The sequence below is a fragment of the Triplophysa rosa genome, linkage group LG17 (genome assembly GCF_024868665.1).
Source record: "Triplophysa rosa linkage group LG17, Trosa_1v2, whole genome shotgun sequence".
Taxonomy (NCBI): domain Eukaryota; kingdom Metazoa; phylum Chordata; class Actinopteri; order Cypriniformes; family Nemacheilidae; genus Triplophysa; species Triplophysa rosa.
In genome coordinates this window covers 3386188-3413142 of record NC_079906.1, presented here as the reverse complement: position 1 = coordinate 3413142, position 26955 = coordinate 3386188, and the positions used below count along the sequence as shown (strand labels likewise).

General features: G+C 41.1%; 1 protein-coding gene across 2 annotated transcripts in view; it reads left to right on the top strand.

Annotated features, from left to right (window-relative positions):
* Nucleotides 1-26955, top strand: part of prickle3 (prickle homolog 3) — a 49665-nt gene that overhangs the window by 17893 nt on the left and 4817 nt on the right. Inside the window, exons 1-8 of one of the 2 annotated variants that reach the window (XM_057356429.1) lie at nt 14814-14891; nt 18208-18391; nt 19815-19928; nt 21826-21963; nt 22919-23122; nt 25467-25653; nt 25934-26308; nt 26658-26930. In XM_057356429.1, the coding sequence (XP_057212412.1) occupies nt 18281-18391; nt 19815-19928; nt 21826-21963; nt 22919-23122; nt 25467-25653; nt 25934-26308; nt 26658-26930 (1402 nt within the window). In that variant the 5' untranslated portion in view covers nt 14814-14891; nt 18208-18280. Of the gene's footprint in view, nt 1-14813; nt 14892-18207; nt 18392-19814; nt 19929-21825; nt 21964-22918; nt 23123-25466; nt 25654-25933; nt 26309-26657; nt 26931-26955 lie in introns of those variants that run through there. The other variant, XM_057356428.1, reaches the window with a different exon arrangement.

Sequence of the window (26955 nt, the reverse complement as noted above, 5' to 3'; positions counted from 1 at the left end):
TGTGTGCGTGTGCGTGCGTGTGTGTGTGTGTGTGTGTGTGTTAACAGAGCATAAATCTTCTTCTGCTCTATTCAATCTCACGCCTACATTTCTGTCCAGAGTCATACATCAGAGTCATTCTAAATCTAATCTGCTGCACTCCAGATTAGTCACTACTCATAGAGCACACCACTCATATCTACAACAACACTGTAATCTGACAATCTGTGTCACTGTAACACTGTTTTGTATGAACGACCTTCAAATGAAATATCTTAATAAACTGTACTGTCCGACTGTTTTTATACTTACTTAATGTCCTATTTTCCTTCTTCCCGGACCCTCCCCTCATGTCCACCCATCGAGAACCCTCATTCTGTTCTCTAATCCAGCCTGTCTGACTAATAAGATTAGTCCTTTCAAGTCCATGCTGCAGCTGCTGCCAGGACTGTGGAAATAGGCCCATCAAACATGCTCTCTGCTCTATTTGTGCCTCTCTTTCCCGCTCTCTTTCACTCTATTCAGATGGAAGACTTGCTGTGGCCACCGGAAGTGCATTTGTGTTCGACACAAGGCCTTGGTGCGGTGTCTTCTTGTTCTGAGCACTTTTATTTGCATTTTAAGGAGAACGGACATACGTGTCTGATTTGTTTTGTTTCATTGATCAAAAGTAAAGGCGTCATTTAGTTTGATTCATTACTTAAAAGTGTTCCCAGATGTCCCCACGCAACTTACATTATTTTGGGATAAATGTTGCGGTGTTTATGGTTTCAATTACAGAGGTGGACGAAGTACACAACTTCCTTACTTGAGTGAAAGTACAGATACTACTGGTCAAATATTACTCCACTACAAGTAAAAGTTGTAAAGACAGATTCTTACTTAAGTAAAAGTACAGAAGTACGTGCTTTTAAAAGTACTCAAGTATTAAAAGTAAATTTCCTTTATGTCAGTTGTGCATTGTTTTATTGTCGTATACCTTATGCCTCTGAAGCAACCTACTAAATAAACTGAGTAGCTCACAGTATCAGTTGTATTAAAGGAGTAGTTCACTTCAAAATTTGCCCCCATTGACTTTCCATAGTAATTTTTATTCCTACTATGGAAAGTCAATGGGGGCAAATTTTGCAGTGAGCAACTCCTTCAAGAGCTTTATATGTTTAGCACATACTGTACATGTCTAGTTTAGATATACAGTAATCCTGCATGATCATTTAGCCTAATTATCCTCATTAGCCCCCTAGTCCTATATGTATTTATGAGCAGTGTTTTTTTATTTTGTATATTCCCTTTACCAGTTTTAGCAGCAATTTACCAGTAAGTAGTAAGGTTCTTGTAAATAGTTAAAGGCGCAGTTCTTGAAAATCAGCGGCCACTAGCTTTGTATTATAGTTTTGCAACGAATCTCTGAGTCATTTGCCCACCCCTCCCTTTCGAATTACGACAGAGGCCGCAACAGTAAAAAAGGATGTCGTCTACTGAGACAGCGGATAGTAGTGATACAAGCAGGTAAGGCAATATATTAATGTAATTAATCATTTAACATGTATTCTATTGCGAAAGTTACTGTTTTTCAATTCATACAATTATATAATTAGATATATTTCTTGCGTGCTATCTAGTACACGCTGAGAGTAGTGAAGTAACTAAAGTTAGCTAATCATAAATAGCAACGCTGTTCAAAGCGTTTGATCTGACAGCGACATAGGCAGTTAGGTGTAAGTTAGTAGACGTTTGTCTCCCCCTTTGTAAAGTCAGGAACAACCGGAGTACGTACGCAGGGACGGAAAAACATTATTATTCGGAGGTTATATGGCCATTTGTATAAAATGCTAACTTACCATTTCAACAAAACAGTTGTTTGGTAAACATTGAAAAAGTGGAAACATTGAAAATGTTGAATTATCTTACCAGTCTAGCAGAAAACAGGCAACTTCGGCGTCGCCTTGAAAACATTTGTCTTTCAACCGTGCCTTCCATCTGGTAATAGATACATCGATGTTTATCCTGGATTTCTGCTGCCGTTTGTCTCTAATTCGTCTGGCAGCATCACGTTTGCGCTTCTTTGACGACGGAGATGCACGCTCTGTCGGCGCTTGTGCACAATACGCATGGTCCTCCATTTTATCAAAACTTCTAAGACAGAACAATCAATTGCTTCAGCTAGACGACGACTACTCCTCCTCCTCTCCGTACTACGACTTATTACTTTGTGCGTCTTCAACTCAGTGATGACGCAAGCTGCGTATAAAAACACAGACGAAGACCAACATATACGAAACGCACTCTGTAGAGCTGTTTGTCCGTTAGAGCTTACTGTACAAAACATGGCTGCGCAACATAACAAATTCGATGTAGATAGGCCCGCTCCCTATGTAGATACAACTGGTTTATTCTAAGGTAATAAAAACATAACTTTTCATTACGTAACGTTTTTATACACATCTAAAGACACAGTTTTGTATGTTATATTGCATTTCTGTTAATAGATCATACAAAACATCCTGCACTGTACCTTTAAGTGTAGAAGCCATGTGTTTGTTGGATTATTACCATTTGTATTGCCATAATTAAACTACAAACATAAACTATAGCTAGTAAAATGAAACTATGGTATTTTTAGTTGCTGTGGTTTTACTAAAGATTATTAATTGGAGTATGGTTCCTATATATAGAAAATGGTAAATTTGTGGATACGGTGGTTTTACTGAAAATACCATCCCTGCTGAAGAAAAACAATGCATTTTTAAATTAGAATGAGATTTTTTAATTAAATTTCTCTTTGTAGTGTGTTTTGGGTTTTATTACAATAGGATTTACCATCCCACCAATAGAATCCATCACATACAAGTAGACAACAAGTAGTACAATTCCCATTATAACCATTAAATCCATTACATTTTATGTTCTATTTTGGGCAGGGTTCTATTGTTTTTATTTCAACAGGAATACTTCAACTATAGTTACTTCAGTAAAAATATCATTCATTCACAAATCGCTTTAAATGATACAGCAGCAGATCAGAAGTTAACACGCACGTGTAGCTCAAGGTGTATGTGATGCTTATTTACCGTTTAGCCATTGTGTCGATCATTTTCATGACAATGTTTCTACGATCTTTGACTGATCGTAACCCACAGATGATTACACCACACTTTATCATCTGCCTTTTTCGTCTTTTATTGTTCTATTTGCCTTTTTAGAGCGCTATCAACGGTGTAGCAGCGCCTACGTTTACATTAGTTTAGCGGGGAAGATCCCAGAGTTGCCAGATTTGGTTAAAAAAATCTGCCAAATGGCCATTCAAAGCTTGCCGGAAAACCGCGAGCTTAGAAAAACTGAAATACTTGGCAACAGTAAAAGGTCCTGGCAGATCCAAGCCAGATAAATTGCGCACTCAGGAAACCCCGCTGCATAGTAACCATTTTCTACTTTTGGACCTTTTTATAAATGTAGTGGAGTAAAAAGTATGATATTTGTCTTTCAAATGTAGTGAAGTTAAAGTACAAGTACTCAGAAAAAAATAATACTCAAGTAAAGTACAGATACTCAAAAAGTGTACTTAAGTACAGTACTCAGGTAAATTTACTTCGTTACTGTCCACCTCTGGTTTCAAATTGAAGCCTACCTACATTTCTACTCCCAAAGTTCTCCCTAAACAGTTTATTATTAATAAACGAAACAGAAATGACAAAAGTCACAGAAATGGCGAAATAACAAACGGAACGATATCAAAACAAAGGAGAGAGAAAAAAGGAAAACATACTAAAAATAAATTAATATTGGCCGGACCAAATCATTACAAATAACTGTCTGTGAGTGATAAAAATCATGCCAGCTGAGCACATCCAGACAGTCATCCAGGCAGAAGTGTCTTTTCAAGCGCAAATAGAGATGTTGTCCAGTGTAGTTGTCAAGGTGGTTGTCAAGCTCTTGTAAGTATTTGAGTCACCAGTGAGTTGTCGGTTGTGCTGAGAGAGTCTGGTCTGGTAGGATGGTAGTTGAGTTACTCATGAAAACCATTAATCAACTGTTAATTGGTGCCGCTGTGACATCTACACCAGAAAGTGCCCATCTGTTCCCAAAACCCATCCCTCTATTATTCAGCTTCATACTTTTTATTTCTTTGTATGCTAATAAGCCCAGTGGATCATTTATATTCTGTGTATTTACTGTGTATTTTATTTGTTTTCTATGTATATGTATTATTGACATATTTCTTCTTTACACACCATTGCGTGTTTTTTGGTTTGAAGCTTACAGAAATAGAATTTAATTGGTAGCTATTGCTGGATGCTGTGGTATTGTAAATTTAATAAAGCAATAAGCCAAATGTGGAAGCAGGGCTGGCCTGGGAAGAAAAATCGGCCCTGGCATTTTTAGGGCCGCATCGGCCCTCCACCGAATCTGTCGACGGGGGTTGGGGAGGTGCATGCATACGAGTCTTTTGCATTCGCATTGCGTGCATTCACATTTATAATACGTCCGTCTAAGCGGCCAACACCTCCGTTACGGCCCCATACGTTAGCGGCAAACGTGTCCGTTACGGCCCCATACGTTAGCGGCCAACGCCTTCGTTCCGGCCCAATACGTTAGCGGCCCACCGGAAAAACGCCCGGTACGCCAGATGGCCAGTCCGCCCCTGTGTGGGAATATGTTACAGTGATTTTACAGCAGGTCAGTGGTCAATTTTCATTGACAAAAACTTTTAACTGTGTTGTGGAAGCTATTCTGAAATTGTAGTTTAAGCTACAAGGTACTTGTAAATTCAAGTAGTTAAGACTTTGCATTTACACTGGTGCGCTTTCATTTAAATATGCCGTTTTATGTTAAGTTATTATTTTAAAAAACACAGGAGAGAAATAAATTCATTTACAAAGTCAGTGTTATACTGTATATACTGTATATGTTAATAAGTGGTTGCTAAGGTGCTCAGGGTCATTGCAAGGGTGACGCCGCTGAAAGTGGTTGTTAGGGTCCTTCCTTTAATGAACATCAATACGCTTTTTTTACCTGTTTAATCATCCGTTATGCGCCATTGTGCTTTCACACATACTACGTTTGTAGCACGCTAGTGGTCCGCGTCTTCTGTGTGATTCAGTCAACAATGGGTAATTCCCAATATTTGGATGATTAATCGAAACATCTCGGTTACGTTTGTAGCCTCGGTTCCCTGATGGAGGGAACGAGACATTGTGTCGAACCGACAGATGGGGTTCGTCCTTGAGAACCAATCGCTTCCGACTTCTCTAGAAAAGGCCAATGAAAATTGGCGAATGAAATTTGCATGCCGGACTCCACCCCCGGATATCCGGGTATAAAAGGGAGACGCGTGCCTCATTCATTCACCTTAGTTCTGAGGAACCTGAGACCTCTCACGACTGCTGCAGTGGACAGCACGTGTTGTGGCAAGAGGACACAACGTCTCGTTCCCTCCATCAGGGAACCGAGGTTACAAACGTAACCGAGACGTTCCCTTTCTGTCGGTCTCTCGACGTTGTGTCGAACCGACAGATGGGGTTCCAATGGAAAACGCCATAACACTGTGCCCTGTCACAATCTCAACGAAGCGACGGTGACTGGCCTGGGCGTGTCAGCCGTGAACGCTACCGCGAAATTGTAACCTACCAGTGGGTAGGTAGGGGGTCCCAGAGCTTTCTTGAAAGGTGGGAAGGCCCCTACCTTCGGCCTCACAGGCGGCGGCCTTGTTTCTCTAACAGCGAGAAGCCGCCCGGAACCGTAAGGCCACTGGGTAAGCGCTACTTCCTCAAGCGGGGGATGCGCTACAGAGACCACTTCCTACCACAGGGAGGAGACTAGTGGAGATACCAACATGGTCTCACCGATGGGGGAGAACTCATGGGAAGAAAGTGCGGACTGAAGGAGTTAACCGCGAGGTGGAGGTCCACCTAAGGAGGTCATGGGTTACCAAGGTGGGAACCAGCATGAGGATACATCAGACGGAACCGCCCTGCTGGGGGGTTGCAACGTCTGGTAGCACTAGGTCCGGTTAGAGCTATGTTGCGAATAACTCCGGAGATACCCGGCCTAAGGGGCAGGGCTGCTCTGCCCAGCCCGCCCGCAGGAGGTGCTTGCTAGTGATGGATGGAGTGCCTGTTCTTCACCCAGTGGGGGAAGAAGGGAGGCTAGTTAGTACGCTGACCCCCTTAGGAGAAAGGGGGGAAGGTACTGTCATAGGCGTACACCCTACCGGCCGCCAGTCTTGCCTGATGCCTGCAAGACTCGAGCCGATACCGGTTTTACGCGGAGGCTGTAGGACCTCGCGAAGGTGATGGGTGTAGCCCAACCCGCAGCTCTGCAAATGTCTGCCAGAGAGGCGCCTCGAGCCAGTGCCCACGAGGAGGCTGTACTCCGTGTGGAGAGAGCTCTCACCCAGTGGGCGCGGGCGATCTTAGGACAGGTACGCCGTAGTGACGGCGTCCATGATCCAGTGCGCCAATCTCTGTTTGAGACAGCCCTCCCTGCTGATCTCCAAAACAGACAAAGAGCTGCTCAGAGCTTCTGCGGCTCTGCGTGCGGTCCAAGCAGAGGCGCAATGCGCGTACTGGACACAACACGGATGGGGTTGGGTCTTCCTCCCCGGTGGGGAGCGCCTGTAAGTTCACCACCTGGTGTCTCGGGGGAGTGGTGGGAACTTTGGGCACGTAGCCGGGCCGGGGTCTCAGGATAGCGTGAGAATAACCGGGCCCGAGTTCTAGGCAATCTGTGGACACGGAGAATGCTTGTAGGTCCGCTACCCTCTTGAGCGTCCTCCCGAGAGCCGTCTTCATCGTGAAGTGAGAAAGAGCGGCATCTCCGAGGGGCTCCAGGACCGCATCAAGGTCGTAAGAGGGTACGGAGCGGTGAGGTGGTAGCCTTCCCGCGCCCCTAGGAACCAAATGATCAGGTTGTGCTGTCCTAGAGACTACCAGCAACTGGGTCGTGATGAGAGGCAACAGCGGCTACATACACGTTCAGTGTGGAAGGGGAGAGATTATTCTCGAGTCTCTGGAAGGACCGCATCCACTTGATCAAGCAACTCCGCGGGTCTTCTTCGAGAAGAGCACCAGGATGAGAAGAGGCACCACTAGGCGTATCGTCACCTAGTGGCCAGGGCCCTAGCCTGAGTAGTGGTCTAAACTGCCGCAGGGGTTAGGCCACTCAGGATCTCCTCGTTCCGTCCAGGGGCCAGACATGGAGGTTCCAGAGATCTAGCCCGTGATGCCATAACGTGCCCTTCCCCTGGGAAAGCAGGTCCTTCGTCAGGGGAATCGACCAGGGGGGAGCTGTCGTCAAGAGCATTAGCTCCAAGAACCAAGTCCGGTTGGGCCAGTATGGCGCAACTAGTACACTTGATGCTCCTCTTCCCTGACCTTGCACAGGGTCTGTGCAATGAGGCTCACTGGGGGAAGACGTACTTCCGCTTGTACCACGGCCAGCTGTGCGCTAGAGCCTCCGTGCCGAGGCAGGGAGTACCTTAGCGGCAATGGGTGGTGTCCAGGGAGGCGAAGGGGTCTACCTGAGCCCGCCCTGACTGTCCCCAATGAGCTGGCTACGCGGGGGTGGAGTCGCCACTCTCCACGAGGCGTCAACTGACGAGAGAGCACATCGGCTGTCTGGTTCAGGTCACCTGGGATATGTGTGGCCCTGCGGACTCCACAGGAGGAGGCGTCGGGAGAGTCGTGTTAGCTGCCATAAGCGAACGCCACACTGGCGGTTAAAAACGCTACGGCAGTTGTGCAGTCCGACCAGACCAGCACGTGCTTGTTCTGCACAAGAGGTTGTAATTCCTTCAGTGCGGGTAGCACATCCAACAACTCTAGGCAATAGAAATGCCTGCGCAGGCGGGGGCCCGTCCATCGCCCTGACACTGCGTGCCCGTTGCACACGGCACCCCAACCCTGCAGGGAGGCGTCTGTCGACCCTGACGCGTCTCGCCTGCCCGAGAGGGACCCCCGTCCGTATAAAAGGTCATTGAAGATCAAGGGGTTAGGGTGCGTCGGCAGAAAAGCGTAATCACCATCCGCCTGCTGCCGGTGTGCCACGCTCTCCAGGGAACTCGACTCTGTAGCCAGTGTTGGAGCGGTCTCATGTGCATCAACCTGAGGGATATCACCACCGTCGAGGATGCCATGTACCCAGGAGCCTCCTCCCGCTGACTGCTTGAAAAATTCCAGGCAGTTCAACACTGACTGAGCGCAGTCGCGCTGTAATGGAGACAGAGTTGAGTTCCATACCAAAAAAGAGAATGCTCTGCACAGAGGAGAGCTTGCTCCTTTTCGGTTGACCTGTGGTCCCAATCGATCTAGGTGCTGAAGCACTAGGTCCCTGTGTGTACATAACAGATCTCACGAGTGTGTCAATGAGCCAGTCATCGAGATAGTTTAGTACCCGCACACCTCTCTCCCTGAGGGGAGTGAGGGCGGCTTCCACGATCTTCGTGAAGACTCGTGGGGACAGGGACAGACCGAAGGGGAGGACTCTGTACTAATATGCCTGACCCTCGAAAGCGAACCGTAGGAACGGGCGATGACGAGGGAGAATGAGACATGAGAGTAAGCGTCCTTCAGGTCGATTGCCATGAATCCATCTTGACATCTGACAGATGCCAGGATGCGCTTCTGCGTGAGCATCCTGAACGGCAGCTTGAGTAGGTGCTTGTTCAGGGTACGCAGATCTAGCGACCCCCGCTCTTTTCGGGACGATGAAGTACGGGCTGTAAAACCCGTTGAACATCTCGGCTAGAGGGACGAGCACGGTCGCTTCCTCACCAGAGGAGTGGCGACCTCGGCCCAAAGCACGGGGCATCCTTGAGGATGTTAAGAGGATGCCCCGAAACTTGGGTGGGCGTCCGGGGAGTTGGATCGCGTAGCCGAGACGGACCGTATCCCGTAGTCACCGTGACGGTTTGGGAAGCTCTTGTCAGGCTCCCAGGGACCGACAGGGAGGCTAGGGGTACGTTCTGTTTCATCGACCTCCCGGGGGTGGTTCGATGGCTGGCAGTACGGATCCCTCGCCGTGGGGGGGGACCCCCGGGGAGGAGATCGGCTCTGCAGTTTTACCTGTCTGGCGAAGATGTAGCACAACGCACCATCGAATGAGAGTGCTTGGGCTGATGATTATCCTTGACATTGGGTCTTGCCGCAACGTCGAGTTGCCGAACACCATCGTGTAGAGGGTGAGAGCGGCTGTGATAATACCCAGACGATATGTGGCACAAAGCACCGTCGATTGAGAGTGCTTAGGCTGCTGATTATCCTCGACATTGGGTCTCGCCGTGACGCAACGTCGAGTTGCCGAACACCGTCGTGTAGAGGGTGAGAGCGGCTGTGATAAACGCCCAGAGAGGGAGAAAACTTTTAGAAAGGTATTCTCGAACTCCCTGGGGTCTTCCCATGAGGGCCGCATTGGCTTTCACCGCGGCTGCTGATGGGGTGGTGGTCTCCTCTTCGATGTCTCGAAGAGGACCAGGGCTGCTGGGAAGCAGACGGTGCACGGGATCTCGGCGGCCAGAGGGCGGTCGAGTCGCGGCTGGGGAGGACATACGTGATATCCTCTATCTGCTCCCTAACTGTCGAACCCGACAGTATCACCAAACAGCCCCCCCTTGCGAGATGGGTGCATCGAGAAAGCGGACTTTCTCAGTATTACTCACCTGTGCAAGGTTCAGCCAGAGGTGTCTCTCCTGGACCACAAGTGTGGACATCGCCCGACCCAGGGCCCGCGCGATCACCTTGTTCGCCCGAGAGCGAGGTCGGTGAAGCCGCGGAGTTCCTGCATAAGCGCTGGGTCGGTCTTACCCTCGTGGAGCTCTCTCCGCGCATTGGCCTGCAGGAAGGCCATAGCATGGAGAGAGGGGACAGCTTGGCCCGCAGCAGAGTAAGCTCTCAACACCTCAGATGCCGAAAAGCCTACGTGCTTTGGACGGGAGTCTAGGTCGAGCCCCAGGGGGACATCGACGTATCCTCTAGCTGCCCCACCATCGAGGGAAGAAAGGGTGATGGAACTAGTTGACGTGTACGCACCGAAGGGGGCGTTCCAGGTCGTACTAGGTTCCTCATGCACTTCCGGGGGAACACGGCACTGAGGGCGATGTACCGTGTATCCAGCCGCGAGCGTTGGGAGAGGCAGTGCGGTGCACCGCAACCCAATGCCGGCGGACCGGGAAAGCATGGCTGACATTTCGACATCCGCTTCTTCCTGATCTCGACCCCCCGAGGGAGGGAGCTTCAAGGAATCGTCGGAGTCTGATGCCAGTAAATCACCCTCTGATGCTGCAACAGACCTCTCATCATCACGTACCGTGTCCGATATGTGATTGAGGAATAAGACGGCGAACCGTCTTATGGGGAACGGTCAGACGAGCAAGGCGAGGTGCGAATGGTCTGTGAGCCAGTGGCTGACGGATTAGCGCTCACAGTAATCCTCATATCACCCTCGCTGCTCGCCGTCACGGAACGGGAAGCAGACAAGGTGGTGGCTGAGTCCCGTGAGAACACAGCCACCCGTGACGCAACGTCTGAATCGTCAGCCGCCCGCAGTGTGGGCAGGACGTATCCACAACATCTGCCCCAGCGTACTGGAAGCAGACATCGTGGAGACATGAGTGTGTTGCACCCACGAGAACAGCGGGACATGCCACGCTGGAGAAATTTGCTCTTTTAGAGAAAAAAACTCGAACACTTCTGGAACCACCGAGACGCCCAGGGGAAGTCGCTGCAGGAAGGGACAGTCCGCTGCACCACGTCGTAGAGCCGGCAGTCTTGTAGAGAAGTCTGTTGATCATGAGCGAAGGCTCCGAAGAACAAAAGGTGAATGAATGAGGCACGCCGTCTCCCTTTTATACCCGGATATCCGGGGGCGGAGTCCGGCATGCAAATTTCATTCGCCAATTTTCATTGGCCTTTTCTAGAGAAGTCGGAAGCGATTGGTTCTCAAGGACGAACCCCATCTGTCGGTTCCCGATGTCGAGAGACCGACAGAAAGGGAACGTAAGTTTATAAAAAGGTTTATGAAACGCTATTTTCATCATTGTGATTTTCTGTTTTCTGTTTAGTGCGAGTGGTTGATAGATATATATAATGGCATCCACCATAAACTTCCATGGTATATCATACTTTGAATTAAGTTTAGGAAAACACAGAAATAAAATATAAACCTTTTCAGGACTAAACACAATAGCTGAAAAGAAGGTACTATTTAAATTATATTTTATCTGTTCAAAACATTGATGCTTACGTGAAGTTATATTAGCCTAGCCTATTAAAAGAGTTTCAAAACAACTTACCATCCCTTCCAGTGGCCGATGAAACTGCCTCCCATGCCTTTTCTTTAGCATTCAGGTCTTTATAAAAACAGTCCTGGGGTTCATAAATCACTTTGTATTTCTCTACCTCAATAATTAGCCGAGTGTCATCCACCGCGCTGCCGTCTTGTACTTTCTGGACCACCTGCTTGTCTGCATAGAAGCACCTTCCTCACGCAATATAAATACTGTCGAATATTTGTACTGCACAACATTTTAATCATTAAAAAGGCTTTTATAGCTTAATTAAACAAATAACATAAGTAAACTTCATTTATATGCATTTATGGTAAAATTATGGTGTTCATTTTGAGCATGATACGTGTGCTATCGCTTTAAATCAGTCTGTGCTGTACAGCAAAAATAGACGTAAACTATCGCTGCACTGACGCACCGTATCTGCAACAGACGGACCGCACCGCATCCGCATGCTGTGTGAATGATCTAATCCGTTAACATGGGCACGTAAAAAAATATGCACCGCATACGCACTGCACACGGAGTACGTGTGAAACAGGCGTAACACAGCATGTAATTTGAGATATCATTCATGCCAGTAGCATAAACAGTGTTGGATAAGTTACACAGCTACGTTATGGTTTTGGGTTTGTTCAAATCCCTAATGTTAACTATAAGCAGTATGTTAGTTTTTTTTCAGGTCACAATTCTAAATGACCTCAGTTTAAACTAGGTTCATTGAATTTGACAAGATGAAAGCGGCCAAAGAAAAGCACCCCACACTATACATTATTCAAATCACATAACGTATTGTGTAATGAATACAAGAAATGAAACATGGTCTTAGTGAGAGAGAAAGCAGAGGGGAGGGGTAGCGAAGGAAGCCACGTATTATTTGGGCAGTGTTAACCGAGTGGCCTAAGGGGTTAGAATGAAGTGAAGCAGAGAACAAGAGAAAAACAGAGCGACCGTCATTTGACTCGACACAGGCGGTGTGTGACGTCTCCTTCACTACAGGATCATTGAAGAATGGCCAGCTTGCTTTAAACCGCCTTAGATTTGAAGAAATCTACACAGGAGATCACAAAACTTTTTTTGTTTTGAAGATGGACTTTTGCGGCATTATGGACCGCACTGTTATCTAAGGTAATAGACTCTTAGTGGGTATGGGGAATGGGGTATGTCCAGTTACTAGAATGTGATCTTGGATATCCATTTAGTTAATGTGTCTCGCAGGAAATTTGACAATCACAATGGTGATAACAGTTGATGACAATGGTGATATAATGTATTAAAAGTGCCCTTGACTATATAGTATATACTACAGTTTGGCATATGGGTTAATGGATGGATTTTTACCTGAATGGATGGAGACTTTTTCTTTTATTAATACTTTTTTCTTCCAACTTATTTTGGAGTAGTTTAAAGAATGTTTCCATCTTTTCTTTATTACAAGCCGTCTTGTATAAAAATTTAATAAAACAAGTTATAGACAGGGAGCTTTAACACTGTATCTATAAATGATTTGTGATTATTTAATAATTGAGTGCATTAGGAACTCACTGTGTTTATTTTGGCATGCACTAATCGTAATTCCATAATAGTTTTGTGTAACAGCTTTAGTATCTGATGTGTACATGTTTTAATTCAAGTTTTGACATGTTCTTAGAACCAAAATATTTTCATTAGATTTTTTTGTTTGTATAGTTTTTTTATTCTGTCTGATAGCTCTTTTCAGTTTACTTAATAATATATTGAAGAATGTTCACGCAATACGCAAGCTTTTTATTAGCCAGATAATAAACATAATAAAGTTGATCATTCCTTGCTGCAGTTGCCTTATATACATAGACAGCTGCTATATATATAGACAGTATCATCAGACGCACACGCCTGGCCTGAAGTTAACATCCGGTCTGTGTTTAGTATATATATAACTTATAATATACTAACATATTTTATATTCAATTTATCTCAATACTAATTTATATTAATATTTTATTGTATATTAATTGTATTAAATTAAAATACTAAGCAGTTATTGATTCTTTGCAGAGGTCTACCGGAAATTACGTTTGTGCAACATAATGTTGTAGCCGCTGAAACCGTCTCTTTATATAGCTCTTTGATGAGCTTACTGACTGTGTGCTTAAAGACTAATATATTCAGGCATACATTTTCTGAATCTTTAATGAAACTTAAATTTTCTTCTATAGATCTGCAATTGAATAAGTGTGCATTGCATTGTGAAAAAAATGCTTTATATAAATACAAATGTAATTGAATTGTTAGGTCATTGTATACTTGACAGCATTTCGAAAGATTTGTGTGTTTGTGAACAGATTTCTGCCCAGACCAGAGACATTGATTTTTAGAAAATGTGACATCATCACATTGTGTTGAGGACAGAGTTGGTAGCAGATTGTGTGTTGATCTTGGGTCAGGAGTTCTCGTGGCTGAACCTGTTGACTGGTGTTTATCCCAGAGCCTCAACGTTTCCACACAGTACTTTTCAGACGTGAGGTAATCTCTGTTTGTCCTGTTCAGAAAACAAAAGAACAACATGACCCATTTATATACACTCTATGGAGTTTAGATGGAGATGTTTGAATGTCCATTATTACTCTGAAAGATTTGTGTTAAGTATGCGCTTAAAAGTATTAATCCGACAATGTTAACGTTGTAATAAATGTTGGTATAGTTTCTTCAATTTAAAAGGGTAGTTGACAGCCTAATATGCAAATTTGCCCTAGAAAAAAAACTAACAATGAAGATAAATCTCTCTTATGCTATTTTATATGATGAAAATAAATGTCAATAATATAAAACAAAACAGTTTTCTAAATGTTGCAATGTCACATCATAGTACAATTTTTTCGTCAACTACCAAAAAGCAGTCTTAAATTAAACTTGTTTTTTGCTGTTTTTATGGAAGTCTTGCCTTTGGACTACACAGTACATTAAACTCTTTTAAAAAAGAAAGAAAAATAATGCTTTACAATACATAAAATTTGTCAAATACACGTAGTCCTGTATCTTACCTGTATGTAAAATAAAAATGAGAGTTTGAGTGAGATTGTAAAATTGCAGATAATCCAGAGAAGAACATATTGGTGGAATAGTGTTGGATAGGTGCTGGAAGAGAGTAAAATCTGGGAAAAGCAGCTTTTGTCATCCATCTGTGCCCATGTCGTCCCTGTGCCACTGTAACCCAGTCTGAGGTGTTATGAAAGAGAGAAACACAAACATAGTTTGTTGATTATGCTTGTCTACGCTATTAAAGGCGTTCCTAATGTCAGTCTTTAAGAGAACAGTAGAGCTCATCTCGTAACTGCAGAAAAGGGATTACACACCCACCTCTACACACACCTCACGTGGTTGTAAAGACCGGATTTTGACCTCTTTTTTTTTTTTGAAGATAAAACGAAATGAAAAATGAGATCTGAGCTGATCACAGCAGAGGTGTGATGTCATCTCTGCCATGCCCAATGACTGCCTTCTCAAACTATGACAAGTGTCTGTCTGTCACTTATCAGTGTATAACAGGGCTCAGTCGGAGTAAGATGTTTGTTTTGTCGTGTTAAAGTCGGGATGGAGGATGAGTGCACCTGGCTGTTTTTTGGCTGATTCTGGAACCATTTTCTGTACTGTACGTATTGTTGTTCTTGTTTACTCTGATCTTTTGAGGATTATTATTGACAGCATCCAGGACCAGAACTGTCCTTCTTGTCGTTGTGATTACTATTACATTATTCAGGCACATTTATAGGAAACATTTCATAGACAATGTTCTATTATTTGTGATCTTAATTAAATCTAGGAAAAAGTATTGACTTATCATTCATCATATATCAGATATCATTTGAGATTCTTTGGTTCTGTTGAATATACAAATCACTTTTCAAATAAGGTAATGTTAGGATTACTTTGGGTGTGATTTTAGTTTAGTTTTGCTTTTCTATTTGTATTTGTTTGACTGTTTGAGGGAGATTAAAGCATGTTGCTGTTACTGTTGTTTAGGTATGTAGTTGCCATGGACTAACCTGCTGGGTTTGTCTTCATCAGAGGGTGAAACATTAGATGGTGTTTCATTGATGGCAGTGATGAGATCGTGTTAATTAAATTGGGGTGAGGTGGCAAACCGAACAGGCTGGTCTGCGTGCACAGAAATTGAGACATAAAAGAATAGTTCACTCATAAATGATCGATCTGTCATCATTTGCTCAACCTCATGTAATTCATTGGTGAAATGGAAGCAGAATTCTCTGTTTTACAGTAAGTACACAATGTAAATGGAAGATGATTTTTCTTTTTAAGCTCGAAACTAATCACATATGACTTGTGCACTATAGCCCTAAGCGTTCTAAATAATAAAAAAAGATTTTAAAGATTGGGTGCCTTCAAGAACCAGTGCCACTAAAATGAAATGAGAAAATATAAATTTTAGGGCTGTCAAACGATTGATCAAGTAATACATAATATACGCTATGTCTGTGTACTGTGCATATTCATTTTGTATTTATAAACACATACACGTACATGCATATGTTTAAAAATAAATAAATAAACGTTTATATAGAATTTCGATTATTGGTAAATATAAATAAATGCATCTAAATATTTCCTAAATATATATACATGTATGTGTATGTTTTTGTGTTTATAAATACAAATAATATGCACAGTACAGTACACAGACATATATGTACACCTAATAAGTTTTATTTAGGCCTATATAGCGCTTTTTACAATTTTGTTATTCATATACATTAGGCAATAGTTACTGTAGTAATTATGAATATAATTATGAAGATTATGAACAATAAAGAAAGCACAGACAGAATACATGGTGTTATAGTACATTGTATTACTGCAGTTTTTCTCAATACGACATACATCGATGAAACTTATAATTCTGTGAACTAAAAACATTGTGATGGCGTGGGTTGACATGCCTTTTAAATTCACATTCACAATGAACCTTTTGTAGTCATAATTTATTACGAACACTCGCATTCTCCTTTGCTGTCATTACCTTTTAAGATACATTGTATTTGTGATCCAAGTTGTCTGTGCGCTAATTTGCAGCTAAAATAAAAAATAACGTGGAAGAGGGAAATTCATGAGAACTCCACCTGAACATCATCGCTTGTCAGCGATGTCCTTTGCAGTCAAAACACATTTTACACTGCAGTATTGTGAGTTACAGACAGGTCAAGATATTAAGCATGCTAAATATTTCACATTGACGATTTGTCTTTCCACAAATTTCTTGGTGAGTGAAAGCCTGCCCAGACCTGATGGTAGAGCAGAGAATGGGAAGCGGCGACCTGACAAGAGCTGAGATGATAGAGCTGGATAAAGAAGGATGCGGCGACTTGACACGTCTTCATTACAAAATTTCAAATGCTATTAGATTATTAATGATAATCTTAAACTATAATTTACCTTATTAGTAAGTTTATTTATTTTTATTAAGCCTTGTTGTGCAAGCACTGTCAAGCTTGTGCAGAGGCAGCAGCTTTTGCCAGAGGGGAACTGGAATCCCCTGGTTGGGCCTGGGTTCTCCTGAGGTTTTTTTTCTCGATTGGAGTTTTGGGTTCCTCGCCACCGTTTGCATACTGTTTTGCACTATTTGCCTGGCCAGGGGGCTGCTTTAGAATTTTTAAGTTTTACTTAATATTGCATATAGGAATTTATAGTCTGTTTAATATTTGACCTGTGTTTCTCTCTCCTTTATCTTAAATGTGTGCTTTCACTGTGCGTGCGTGCGTCTATGTGTGTGCGTGCGTGCGTCTATGTGTGTGCGTGCTTGTCTGTGTGTGTGTGTGCGTTCTTGTCTGTGTGTGTGTGTGTGCGTGCGCGTCCATGTGTCTGGGCGTCTGTGTGTGTGTGTCTATGTCTATGTGTGTTAGTACGTGTGCATATTGTGTGTGTGGAGTGTTTTGTATGTGGGTATGTCTGTCTTCTGTGTTTTCACCTTTTTCTTGTTTTTACAGGTACAACTTTAATTGTTTTGCTTATAGTCAATATGTCTCATGTACAGCTGCTTTGTAACAATGAAAATTGTAAAAAGCGTTATATAAATAAAGTTGAGTTGAGTTGAAAATAGGGTCTAAAATTATGCGTGTACCCGGCATAATATATGGTTGCATGAGTTGTGCTCGTGATCAAAATCACTCCGCAGTTTACAGTACTCTAATTTGGCTTCACACCTCTTGTCTATATTGAGATTCTACATCTACATTTAACAGACACCCCAATGCTGTCTGTAATGAGTCTGTATAAAGAAAGATGTAATTTAATCTCTAAGAAATAACTTTAAAATGACAGTAAATAGCTAATAAAACCCATAGTGGAGACTGACTTAGTTTCATCATTTATTGCTTAATGGCTTGGTTTTATCCCAGTCTTCATCTTTAAATCAGGGTCTGGCTTTTGATTTATCGTGTCTTCCGCTCCAGATGGCAAAAATCATTGTGTTGAACAACATTTCAAAGAATAGTTAATCCAGACGGATTAAATTCTCTCCTAATTTTTTTGCATTTGCCAGCCGCTTTTATCCAAAGCAATTTACAATCGAGCAATCCATTTGAATGTACTGTATCTTAGATAAACAGTGCTGATTTTTTAGAATGTTCCTCACACAGATCTATCATATGGCTTTAGAATACTTGGAATTAAAACACTACACACACACAAAAAAAAATATTTCAAGAGGAGACGTTCACCACACACGAGCGAATGAAATGCATATTTGGTTAAAACAGGTAGTTCTTTTTTTGTCAGGTATATAAAGTTGGGTTTAATCACTTTCAACTGCTCCCTTTTTACACGAAAGTATGCTTTTTCTATTCAGGACAGATTAAATGTCCATTTTCCAGAGTTTGTATTATCCACATCCTAATCCCAAAGTCAGTTTTGCCTTGTCCTCTCAACACCTCCCCGCTGATCTGTTTCCACAGGAAGATCTGTGTGCACTGTAAGTGTGTACGGGAAGAGCATGTGGTGCGCTCGGTGCCCGGCCAGCTCGAAAAGATGATGATGAAGCTAGTGTCAGACTTCCAAAGGCACTCCATATCCGACGACGACTCGGGATGTGCTTCTGAAGAATACGCCTGGGTGCCGCCTGGTCTCAAGCCTGAACAGGTGAGTTTTCTGGAGACAGAAAGTGTACTGTATGAGTACCACATCAACTCACAACTTCTCATACTCAGATCATCTTTTGTGTATAAATGCGTCGATAAATCAAGCCATCAGATTGAATCAAGGTGTTGTTTTTTTCAATTAGGCTTTACAACTTTTACATTTTATAAACTGAGAGAAAGCCCTCAGCCTGATGTATTTATTAGGGCTGGAACAATGCATTAACCTAGGGCTGCGCAATATATCGAAATGATCGAAATATTGCAAATGTGCATATCGCAATATTTAGCAATAACTGAATTATTTAAAAAAATTATATATAGACTACTTTGGATGACGTAAACAACGCTGATCCAAAGATGATCTAAAATAACTTCCTGTTTCAGTTTTTTAACTCTACACAATGGTTGAACAAAATGCAACTAACAGAAAATTTTTAACTGTATCAAAATGTAAAACGAATATCTTAAAGTTTCAATTATATATGTGAGATTTTAAAAAAATAAAACTGAAACCGGAAGTGCTTCTGGACCAGTGTTTACATCTTGTGAAGTGGTCTATAATCTATTAGTTTTAGGTTGATGCAGATGGCAGAGAGACTTTTGTGGAAGATGATCAGTAATCAAAAATAATATAAAATATGTATGTTGGTTATATAATTTTCAGTTTTAAAATATATATTTTACAAACTTGAACCATTATTGCACATTTAGCAAATTAGTGTATATCACATTTTTCTTTAATATTGTGCAGCCCCAAGATTATATAATTTTTTCAATATATTTTAAAACAATTTATATTGATTTTAGAAAAAGAAATATACTATCGCAAATCGCATTTACTTTAATATCGCACAGCCCTACATTAACATATTACAGTATCTCACAGAAGTGAGTACACCCTCACATTTTTGTAAATATTCTATTATATCTTTTCATGTGACAACGCTGAAGAAATGACACTTTGCTACAATATAAAGTAGTGAGTGTACATCTTGTATGACAGTGTTAATTTGCTGTCCCCTCAAAATAACTCTACACACAGCCATAAATGTCTAAACCGCTGGCAACAAAAGTGAGTACACCCCTAAGTGAAAATGTCCAAATTGGGCCCAAGTAGCCATTTTCCCTCCCCGGTGTCATGTGATTCGTTAGTGTTACAAGGTCTCAGGTGTGAATGGGGAGCAGTTGTGTTAAATTTGGTGTTATCTTCTCACTCTCTCATACTGGTCACTGGAAGTTCGACATGGCACCTCATGGCAAAGAGCTCTCTGGGGATCTAAAAATGCTTATGCCTAATACAAAAAACATGGTTATCACCCCAAAATCATTGAACTGCTACAAATTTTATCTTTTTTTCCTATAGGCCTACTGTATGTTTTCCCATACGTATAAATGTCTTTGTTGAATCATGTTTGTATCTACAGGTTTACCAATACTTCAGCTGTATTCCAGATGATAAGGTGCCATATGTAAACAGTGTTGGTGAACGAAATCGCATTAAACAACTCTTACATCAGCTCCCAGCCCATGACAGTGAGGTAAAGCTCTTGAAAACATTTTAAAATGAAAAATACTCTCTGTTAGCAATAATCCTAAACTTTCAGTGACGTTTATTAGTCCTAAAATATACCTATTAGTCCTTTATACCATTTACTGCCAAGAATAGAACTGCCTGTTGCAGAAAAGGTTGGATATTAATAATGCTATTACAGTTTTTCTCGATTGCGTAAACACATTTCTTGAAATTATGCCTCGTATTCTCTAAACAGTAAACACAAATCCATAACATCTCACCCAATTCCCCAAACATCCTATTTTCAGGTCAAAATGAAGCTCTCTTCTCAAAACCATTCAAACTGGCTGAAAAACCAAACTTTTCCTGCAGACATGACACACAAGCCCTCAAAATCACCCACACTACAACATAGTCTTAGACACTGGTGAGATCAATTCAAAACACTGTTACTAAAACTCTTAGTGGGATTCAAGAATAATTTGACAGCTTAGTGTTTATTAGTATATACAACATAAAAGAGTGCACATAGAGCAAAGTACAAGAATGAGCTTTAGGAAAAAATAAAAATAAAACATTACACTATTGGAAAGTAGATGAAGATGATCTTACAAGACAAGAAAAGTTCAAAAACCAAAGAACAATATAAACTGGTCATGCAACACAATTCAGTACACATCTGCACAAATAACATTTACATTCAGGCATTTAGCAGATGCTTTTATCCAAAGCGACTTACAGAGAAGATAAAGGAAACAAAACAGTGAGGCGATTTGTCAATAGGAGGCAATGTAAAAAATATGGCATCCTCTGCACCTTTGGCCCAATTTTGTAAAAGTATTCCGTATTTTCTGCAAAAATTCAGAACAGGTAAAAAGGGTGTACACGTGCTACAGTTTACTGGATACAGAAGAGTGAACTTTCTCTCATATAAAGTGTGTACTGTAATTATACTGTATGTTTACAGTAAGTAGTATAAGTAGATGATTCTAGGATGCACAATTACCTGTGCTCCTATTGATATTATCCTGAGATTCTGATTGGTGTGTCATCAGTTTTGCAACTGAATGTTTACTGATGGACAAATGTGTGCTATTTGAGTTTACATATTGACACTTCAGTTCATTATATTGTGTGTTTGTGTTTTCTGAATGAGAACATGGTTAAACCTTTGCAAATTGAGGCTGTTTGTGTGTGGGGTTTGTACAAGTTGGTGTATTGTTCTGAGAATGTGTTTATGGTTGTCAGAAAATGGTGAGTTGTTTCATGAATTGTGTGTTAGCAATCGAGAAAAACTGTAAATTAAGTAATTTATGCAGTTTTGTCGTTGAATAATAATGTTTAGAAATATAGTTTTATTGTAATACAAGAAAACAATTACTGTATTACAGCAATGAGATTCTAATAACAATTACGAGTTAGAAAAATGAGAACTACTAAAAATCAAATGTAAAATGTCCAGAAATGTTACAATAATTAGAATATTTGAGAGATTAAATTCATTTTAAATATTAAAATTAAATATTAATTAAATATGACTGGTCTCAAAACACACTTCATTTTCTGTATATAACTGTGATTTCTAATTTCATTCGTTTAATTTTGGGGTTAAATTATGGAGCGATTTTAGTCTCATTTTTGTCTCAAGCGTTTGTGAAACGTATTTTATCAGAAAATAATTTTATTTTACACATGTGAATTGTGCTACCTGAACGTGTTTTATGCGTGAATAATGAATGAGCCAAAAATTGCTCCATATTAAATAGACCTCGACTTGAACATGTTTATAAGAAATCCATAATGACACAAATACAAATAAATGAGGATGTCTGTAATACATAATTATGTCTGTAACCTAATTTTGTCAGTTTGTGTTCTGTGAGTTATAACTGTATGGTCATTGTGTGTGTGTGTGAGTGTAGCCTCAGTACTGTAATTCTCTGGATGAAGAAGAGAAGAAGGAACTGAGATTATTCAGCCAGCAGAGGAAGAGAGAGAATCTTGGACGTGGCATCGTGCGACTTTTCCCGGTCACCATGACTGGAGCCATCTGCCAACAGGTAAAATCATAACATCATTTTACATCAGACTACTTACATTCTTCAGCTCAAGTATGGAGTAAAGTGCTGTACTTGTGCTGAAGAGGCTCTTGTCTGGCATGTGGTTCCAGGAAACCTTTTGATATACTATATGTTCAGACCCAAGCCAGACCAGCACCATGCCAGATATCATATGTAATAGATAAAACCACATACTTTCCATGCACCCCCTGCAATATTCCAAGTGTATTTTTACCATGTTTCAACATCCATATTTCACTTTAGCTGAAATGTGGCCAAGAGGGTGTGGTTGTGTTGTGGAGAGGCAGTTTGTTTCTTGTGTTGATTTGTGTGAATAATGGTTCAGTCTTTCCTATGTCATCTTTCTTATATACATTCTTTTAATGTATTCAACTCAACTCAACTCAACTTTATTTATATAGCGCTTTTTACAATTTTCATTGTTACAAAGCAGCTGTACATAAGACATATTGAATATAAGCAAAACAATTAAAGTTGTACCTGCAAAAACAAGAAAAGGTTGAAAACACAGAAGACAGACATACCCACATACAAAACACTCCACACACACAATATGCACACGTACTAACACACAGACATACACACACACACGCACGCACGCACACACACACATTTAAGATAAAGGAGAGAGAAGCACAGGTCAAAATAACAGACTATAAATTCCTATATGCAATATTAATTAAGTAAAACTTTAAAATTCTAAAGCAGCCCCCCTGGCCAGGCAAATAGTACAAAAACGGTATGCAAACGGTGGCGAGGAACCAAAAACTCTAATCGAGAAAAAAAACCTCAGGCCCAACCAGGGGATTCCAGTTCCCCTCTGGCAAAAAAAATTAAATGTACTGTATGAACATTTTAGTCCTTGGTGGAGGTGACTCATCTAGTCCGATTTTAGACCTAGAAATGTTTTATCCCTTTCTCTCTTTGGTCCTAGTGTGGAAGGCAGATCTGTGGTGGGGACATAGCAGTGTTTGCATCACGTGCGGGTCACGGCACCTGCTGGCACCCTCAATGCTTCCAGTGTGCTTCCTGTAATGAGTTACTGGTAGATCTCATTTATTTTTATCAGGACGGGCACATTTATTGCGGCCGGCACCATGCTGAGCACATCAAACCACGCTGTCAGGCCTGTGATGAGGTGTGTTCTCTCTTCCTTCACTTCATTACCAGTTCAGTATCAGTTTTATGGATATTTTGAATGACCTTTTTTATATTTTAGTTTTTATATTACCTTTAGGTTTTTTTTTTGTTGCAATTTTGTCATTGTGTTGTTTATTTCTTTGTTGTACAAGTTGAATTTATTAGTTTGTTTTTAGTTTAGTTTATAATGATTTCAGTGCTTCAGCTTTAACTTATTTCAGTTTCCTGAGGCAACATTTCTCGTTTTTCAAATAATATTTGGGCCAAAATTTTATTTGATTTCAGTAAACGGAATTATTTGAATGAAAACTGAAAATAGAACCGACACTTTCCATAATTTATACTCAAAAACAAATTTGTTTCAAATAATTTAAAATGTGAAAAAAATTGGAAGCTACCCACATAAAAACGATAAGTATCAAATGTAAATGTTCCCGGTCTACTTTCCATTAGCATCTCATTTATGGTTTTCTTTTATGGGTCTAGGGTTCTCACATCATTTATTCTCCATCTCAACATACAGCATGATTTATAACTTTTTATTTATATACAGTCGCGGAAAAAATTAAGAGACCATTACAAATTTTCATTTAAGCAGCATTTCTAGATGTATTGTGGCCATTCCAGTCCAGTGTTTGTTGAATTTCAACAAAATCAAACCTCAAGAGTGACAAAGTCATCCAACAGCAATGTGAAAGACAGGCAGCAAAACTGTGATAACAATCGAAGTTATCACATAAAATAATCATTTTTGAGCTTTTCCTAAATGCATCTACAAATATTACTGTTTACTGTATTGCTTAACAGCGAATGTGAACTTGTTCTCTTTGCAGTATTTGAGGTCTATAAAAATACAGTGCATCTTTTCTGTTATTTTGACCTGTTTCTCCCGTTTTCATTTTCTGCAAATAAATGCTAATAAAACAATATTTTTATTTGAAATTGGGGAGAAATATGATCATTTTCATTTCTAAACACATACCCATAAATAGTAAATAAAAAAACTGAAAATAAGTTTGAAACGGTCTCTTATTTTTTTCCGCGGCTGTATCTGTGATATGCATGTTGACTGCACGTGACACCTTATGACTAAACATTTTTGATAAAAACAAAGACTATCACATCACACACACATTAAACCAGGGCTTGACATTAAGCATTGTCATGTGGTTGTCCTTCGGACAAGTAAATTTGACATTCACTTGTCCGAGTACAAAAATTACTTATCCAAAGATAAAAAAAATGATATTTCATTTGAATTATAATATAATATAATCAATATAATTGTTTCGGATTTAGATTGGTCAAGTTTGCTTCTAAGCATTTTAACTAGTGTCCGCTTTGGCCGCCTTAATTTGGTTATAGGCCTACTCTCCGTCACTGCTATAAACCAAAGGCAAGCAGTAATTATTATTAGTGTTAAGGCTGTAGGTTAACTTTTTTGCACATAGCACTGGTGTTAGAGAGGTTTAAAGTTTGGTAGCACAGGCAGAAATGTGCAAGTGTAGTTCAACATGAATAGGCAGATAACTGACAAAAGACATTAATGTTACATTCAGACGGATAAATTAGGGCCATATCATTTTTAGATTACCTAAATTTGTTTTAATATTTCTAAGTTCTGTGTTTTTCCTTTTTTACTATACAATAGTGGTATATTTGTCCACATAAATTACTGTAGGTTACTATAGTATTTACTATAGTAAACTGCAGTAAAATTCCCACTATATTGTTTTTGAACTTTAACATAGTATACAGTGTTTATCAATTTACTACAAGGGCACTTCAATTTTCTATAGTACACCACAGTATTTTTTTGTCTGAGTGTTCAATTTAACGGGACTTTTATTTTGACGGGTCTTTGGGAAGACGCTTGTTTGCAGATAGCTTCACTCAAACAGTAAAACGCTCGTAAAATAAACTCTCAAAGCAACTCTGGAGATGAAGTTCACGTGTTCATATCCTCATACAGTGCAGACGCAGATATATACTCGACCATCACTCGTGTTGTATGTTAAACTGTGCACATAATTCACTCAGACATGCAGAACAGCCAGATGACATTAAATAACAGGATTCCGCGTCTGCGTGGACTCAGTGCGGTGCGCATTGATTATTGTTACACACAAACAAGCACAACTACGACAAACACGCAGCTCTGTCTAATGCACATATACTTATTATTCTACATATATGTCGCACTGTTCTCTTTTTTCAAGTTACTTGTCCGGTCGGGCAAGTAAAATTCTCTCTCACTTACCCATACAAAACCATTCACTTGTCCCGGACAAGCGTTAATGTCGAGCCCTGATTAAACTCTATTGTCCTCTTCTGGTGGTCAGATCATCTTTGCCGATGAGTGTACGGAGGCTGAGGGCCGGCACTGGCACATGAAGCATTTCTGCTGTTTCGAGTGTGAAGCAGCGCTCGGTGGTCAACGTTACATCATGAGAGAGAGTCGACCATACTGTTGCTGTTGCTATGAGTCGCTGTACGCCGAGTACTGCGACACCTGCGGGGACCATATTGGTGAGTACAGTCAAAACAACGCTTTCCCTAAACTCCAGGATATATAGAATCACATTTGTAAATGAAGCTAAGGACACAACATAGTGAAAATGCAAAAGTGTGGCCAAAAATAGGAAAAGCCTGCAAAAAAGACAACTGTGACAAAGAATGATAAATTCCATGAGAATTATGGTTTAGGTCATGCTGTGGCAGTCTTCATGTTTCTTGATGATTAATAGGTTTGATAGAATGCTGCACTGTTTGCATTTCTCTCTCTCTCTTTGTCTCGGTTTGTCTGTAGGTATAGACCAGGGGCAGATGACGTATGAGGGCCAGCACTGGCACGCCACTGAAGCATGTTTCTGCTGTGCCAGCTGTCGACTCCCCCTGCTGGGCAGACCCTTCTTACCTCGGGGAGGGCTCATTTTCTGCTCTCGCTCCTGCTCATTGGGGGACGATCCTGATAACTCAGACTCTTGTGATTCAGCCCTGCAGAGCAAATCGGCCTCATATAAACTCACTCAAAATAAGCAACGTAGTTCTGCGCAGCGGCCACAAGGGGGAAGCAGCAGTCCCAATGCCATCAGGTCTAAAGGCAGTATGCAGAAGAATGCACTAGTAACCTCTAGCACAACAACAGTGAATGGGTGTAGTCATCTTCCACTGGAGAACAAAGGTACAGGTGTTATTAAACCCATTTTTTAAAACGTTGACGTTTTTACTACACATGTCCATAAAACACACAACATTAAAAGAAGTCATAAATACTTTCGGTTTATTTTAAGATGAAGAAAACATACATTTTTAAAACTATTACTGTATGGATAAAAAGTTATCCAGTTTAAAAATGATAAAGAATAATTAAAAGTATACATTTTGGCAGTAGGTAGGACATTAACACAGTTTTTTAATCTTGTGGTGAAACTGAAAACATCCTCAAAGCAAAAAAGAAAATGTTTGTTTTTCAATGTTTTTTTTCTCATAGATTTATGCATAATGATTACATGTCTTTTGTAATTTTGTAGGCGTTTGCACCTCATTCCCTTCTGAACCTCCACAATATGAACAAGCGCACACGCAGAACTCCCACCTGCCCTCTCAGCTCCTTCCGGCAGCCAATGACAGGACAGAATCTCTGTGCAAGGACCAATCAAACAGGACGGACAGTCCATACAGCGGTCTGGAGTTCACAGTAGAGCTGAATGGCTATGCAGAATTTGGCCCTTTCCCACCCAGCTGCACGTCCAGAGGAACTTCCACAGCAAAGGATTGTGGGAATGCTGTTGAAAGTTACACAGGTATGCTTTAAAATAATGTATGCAG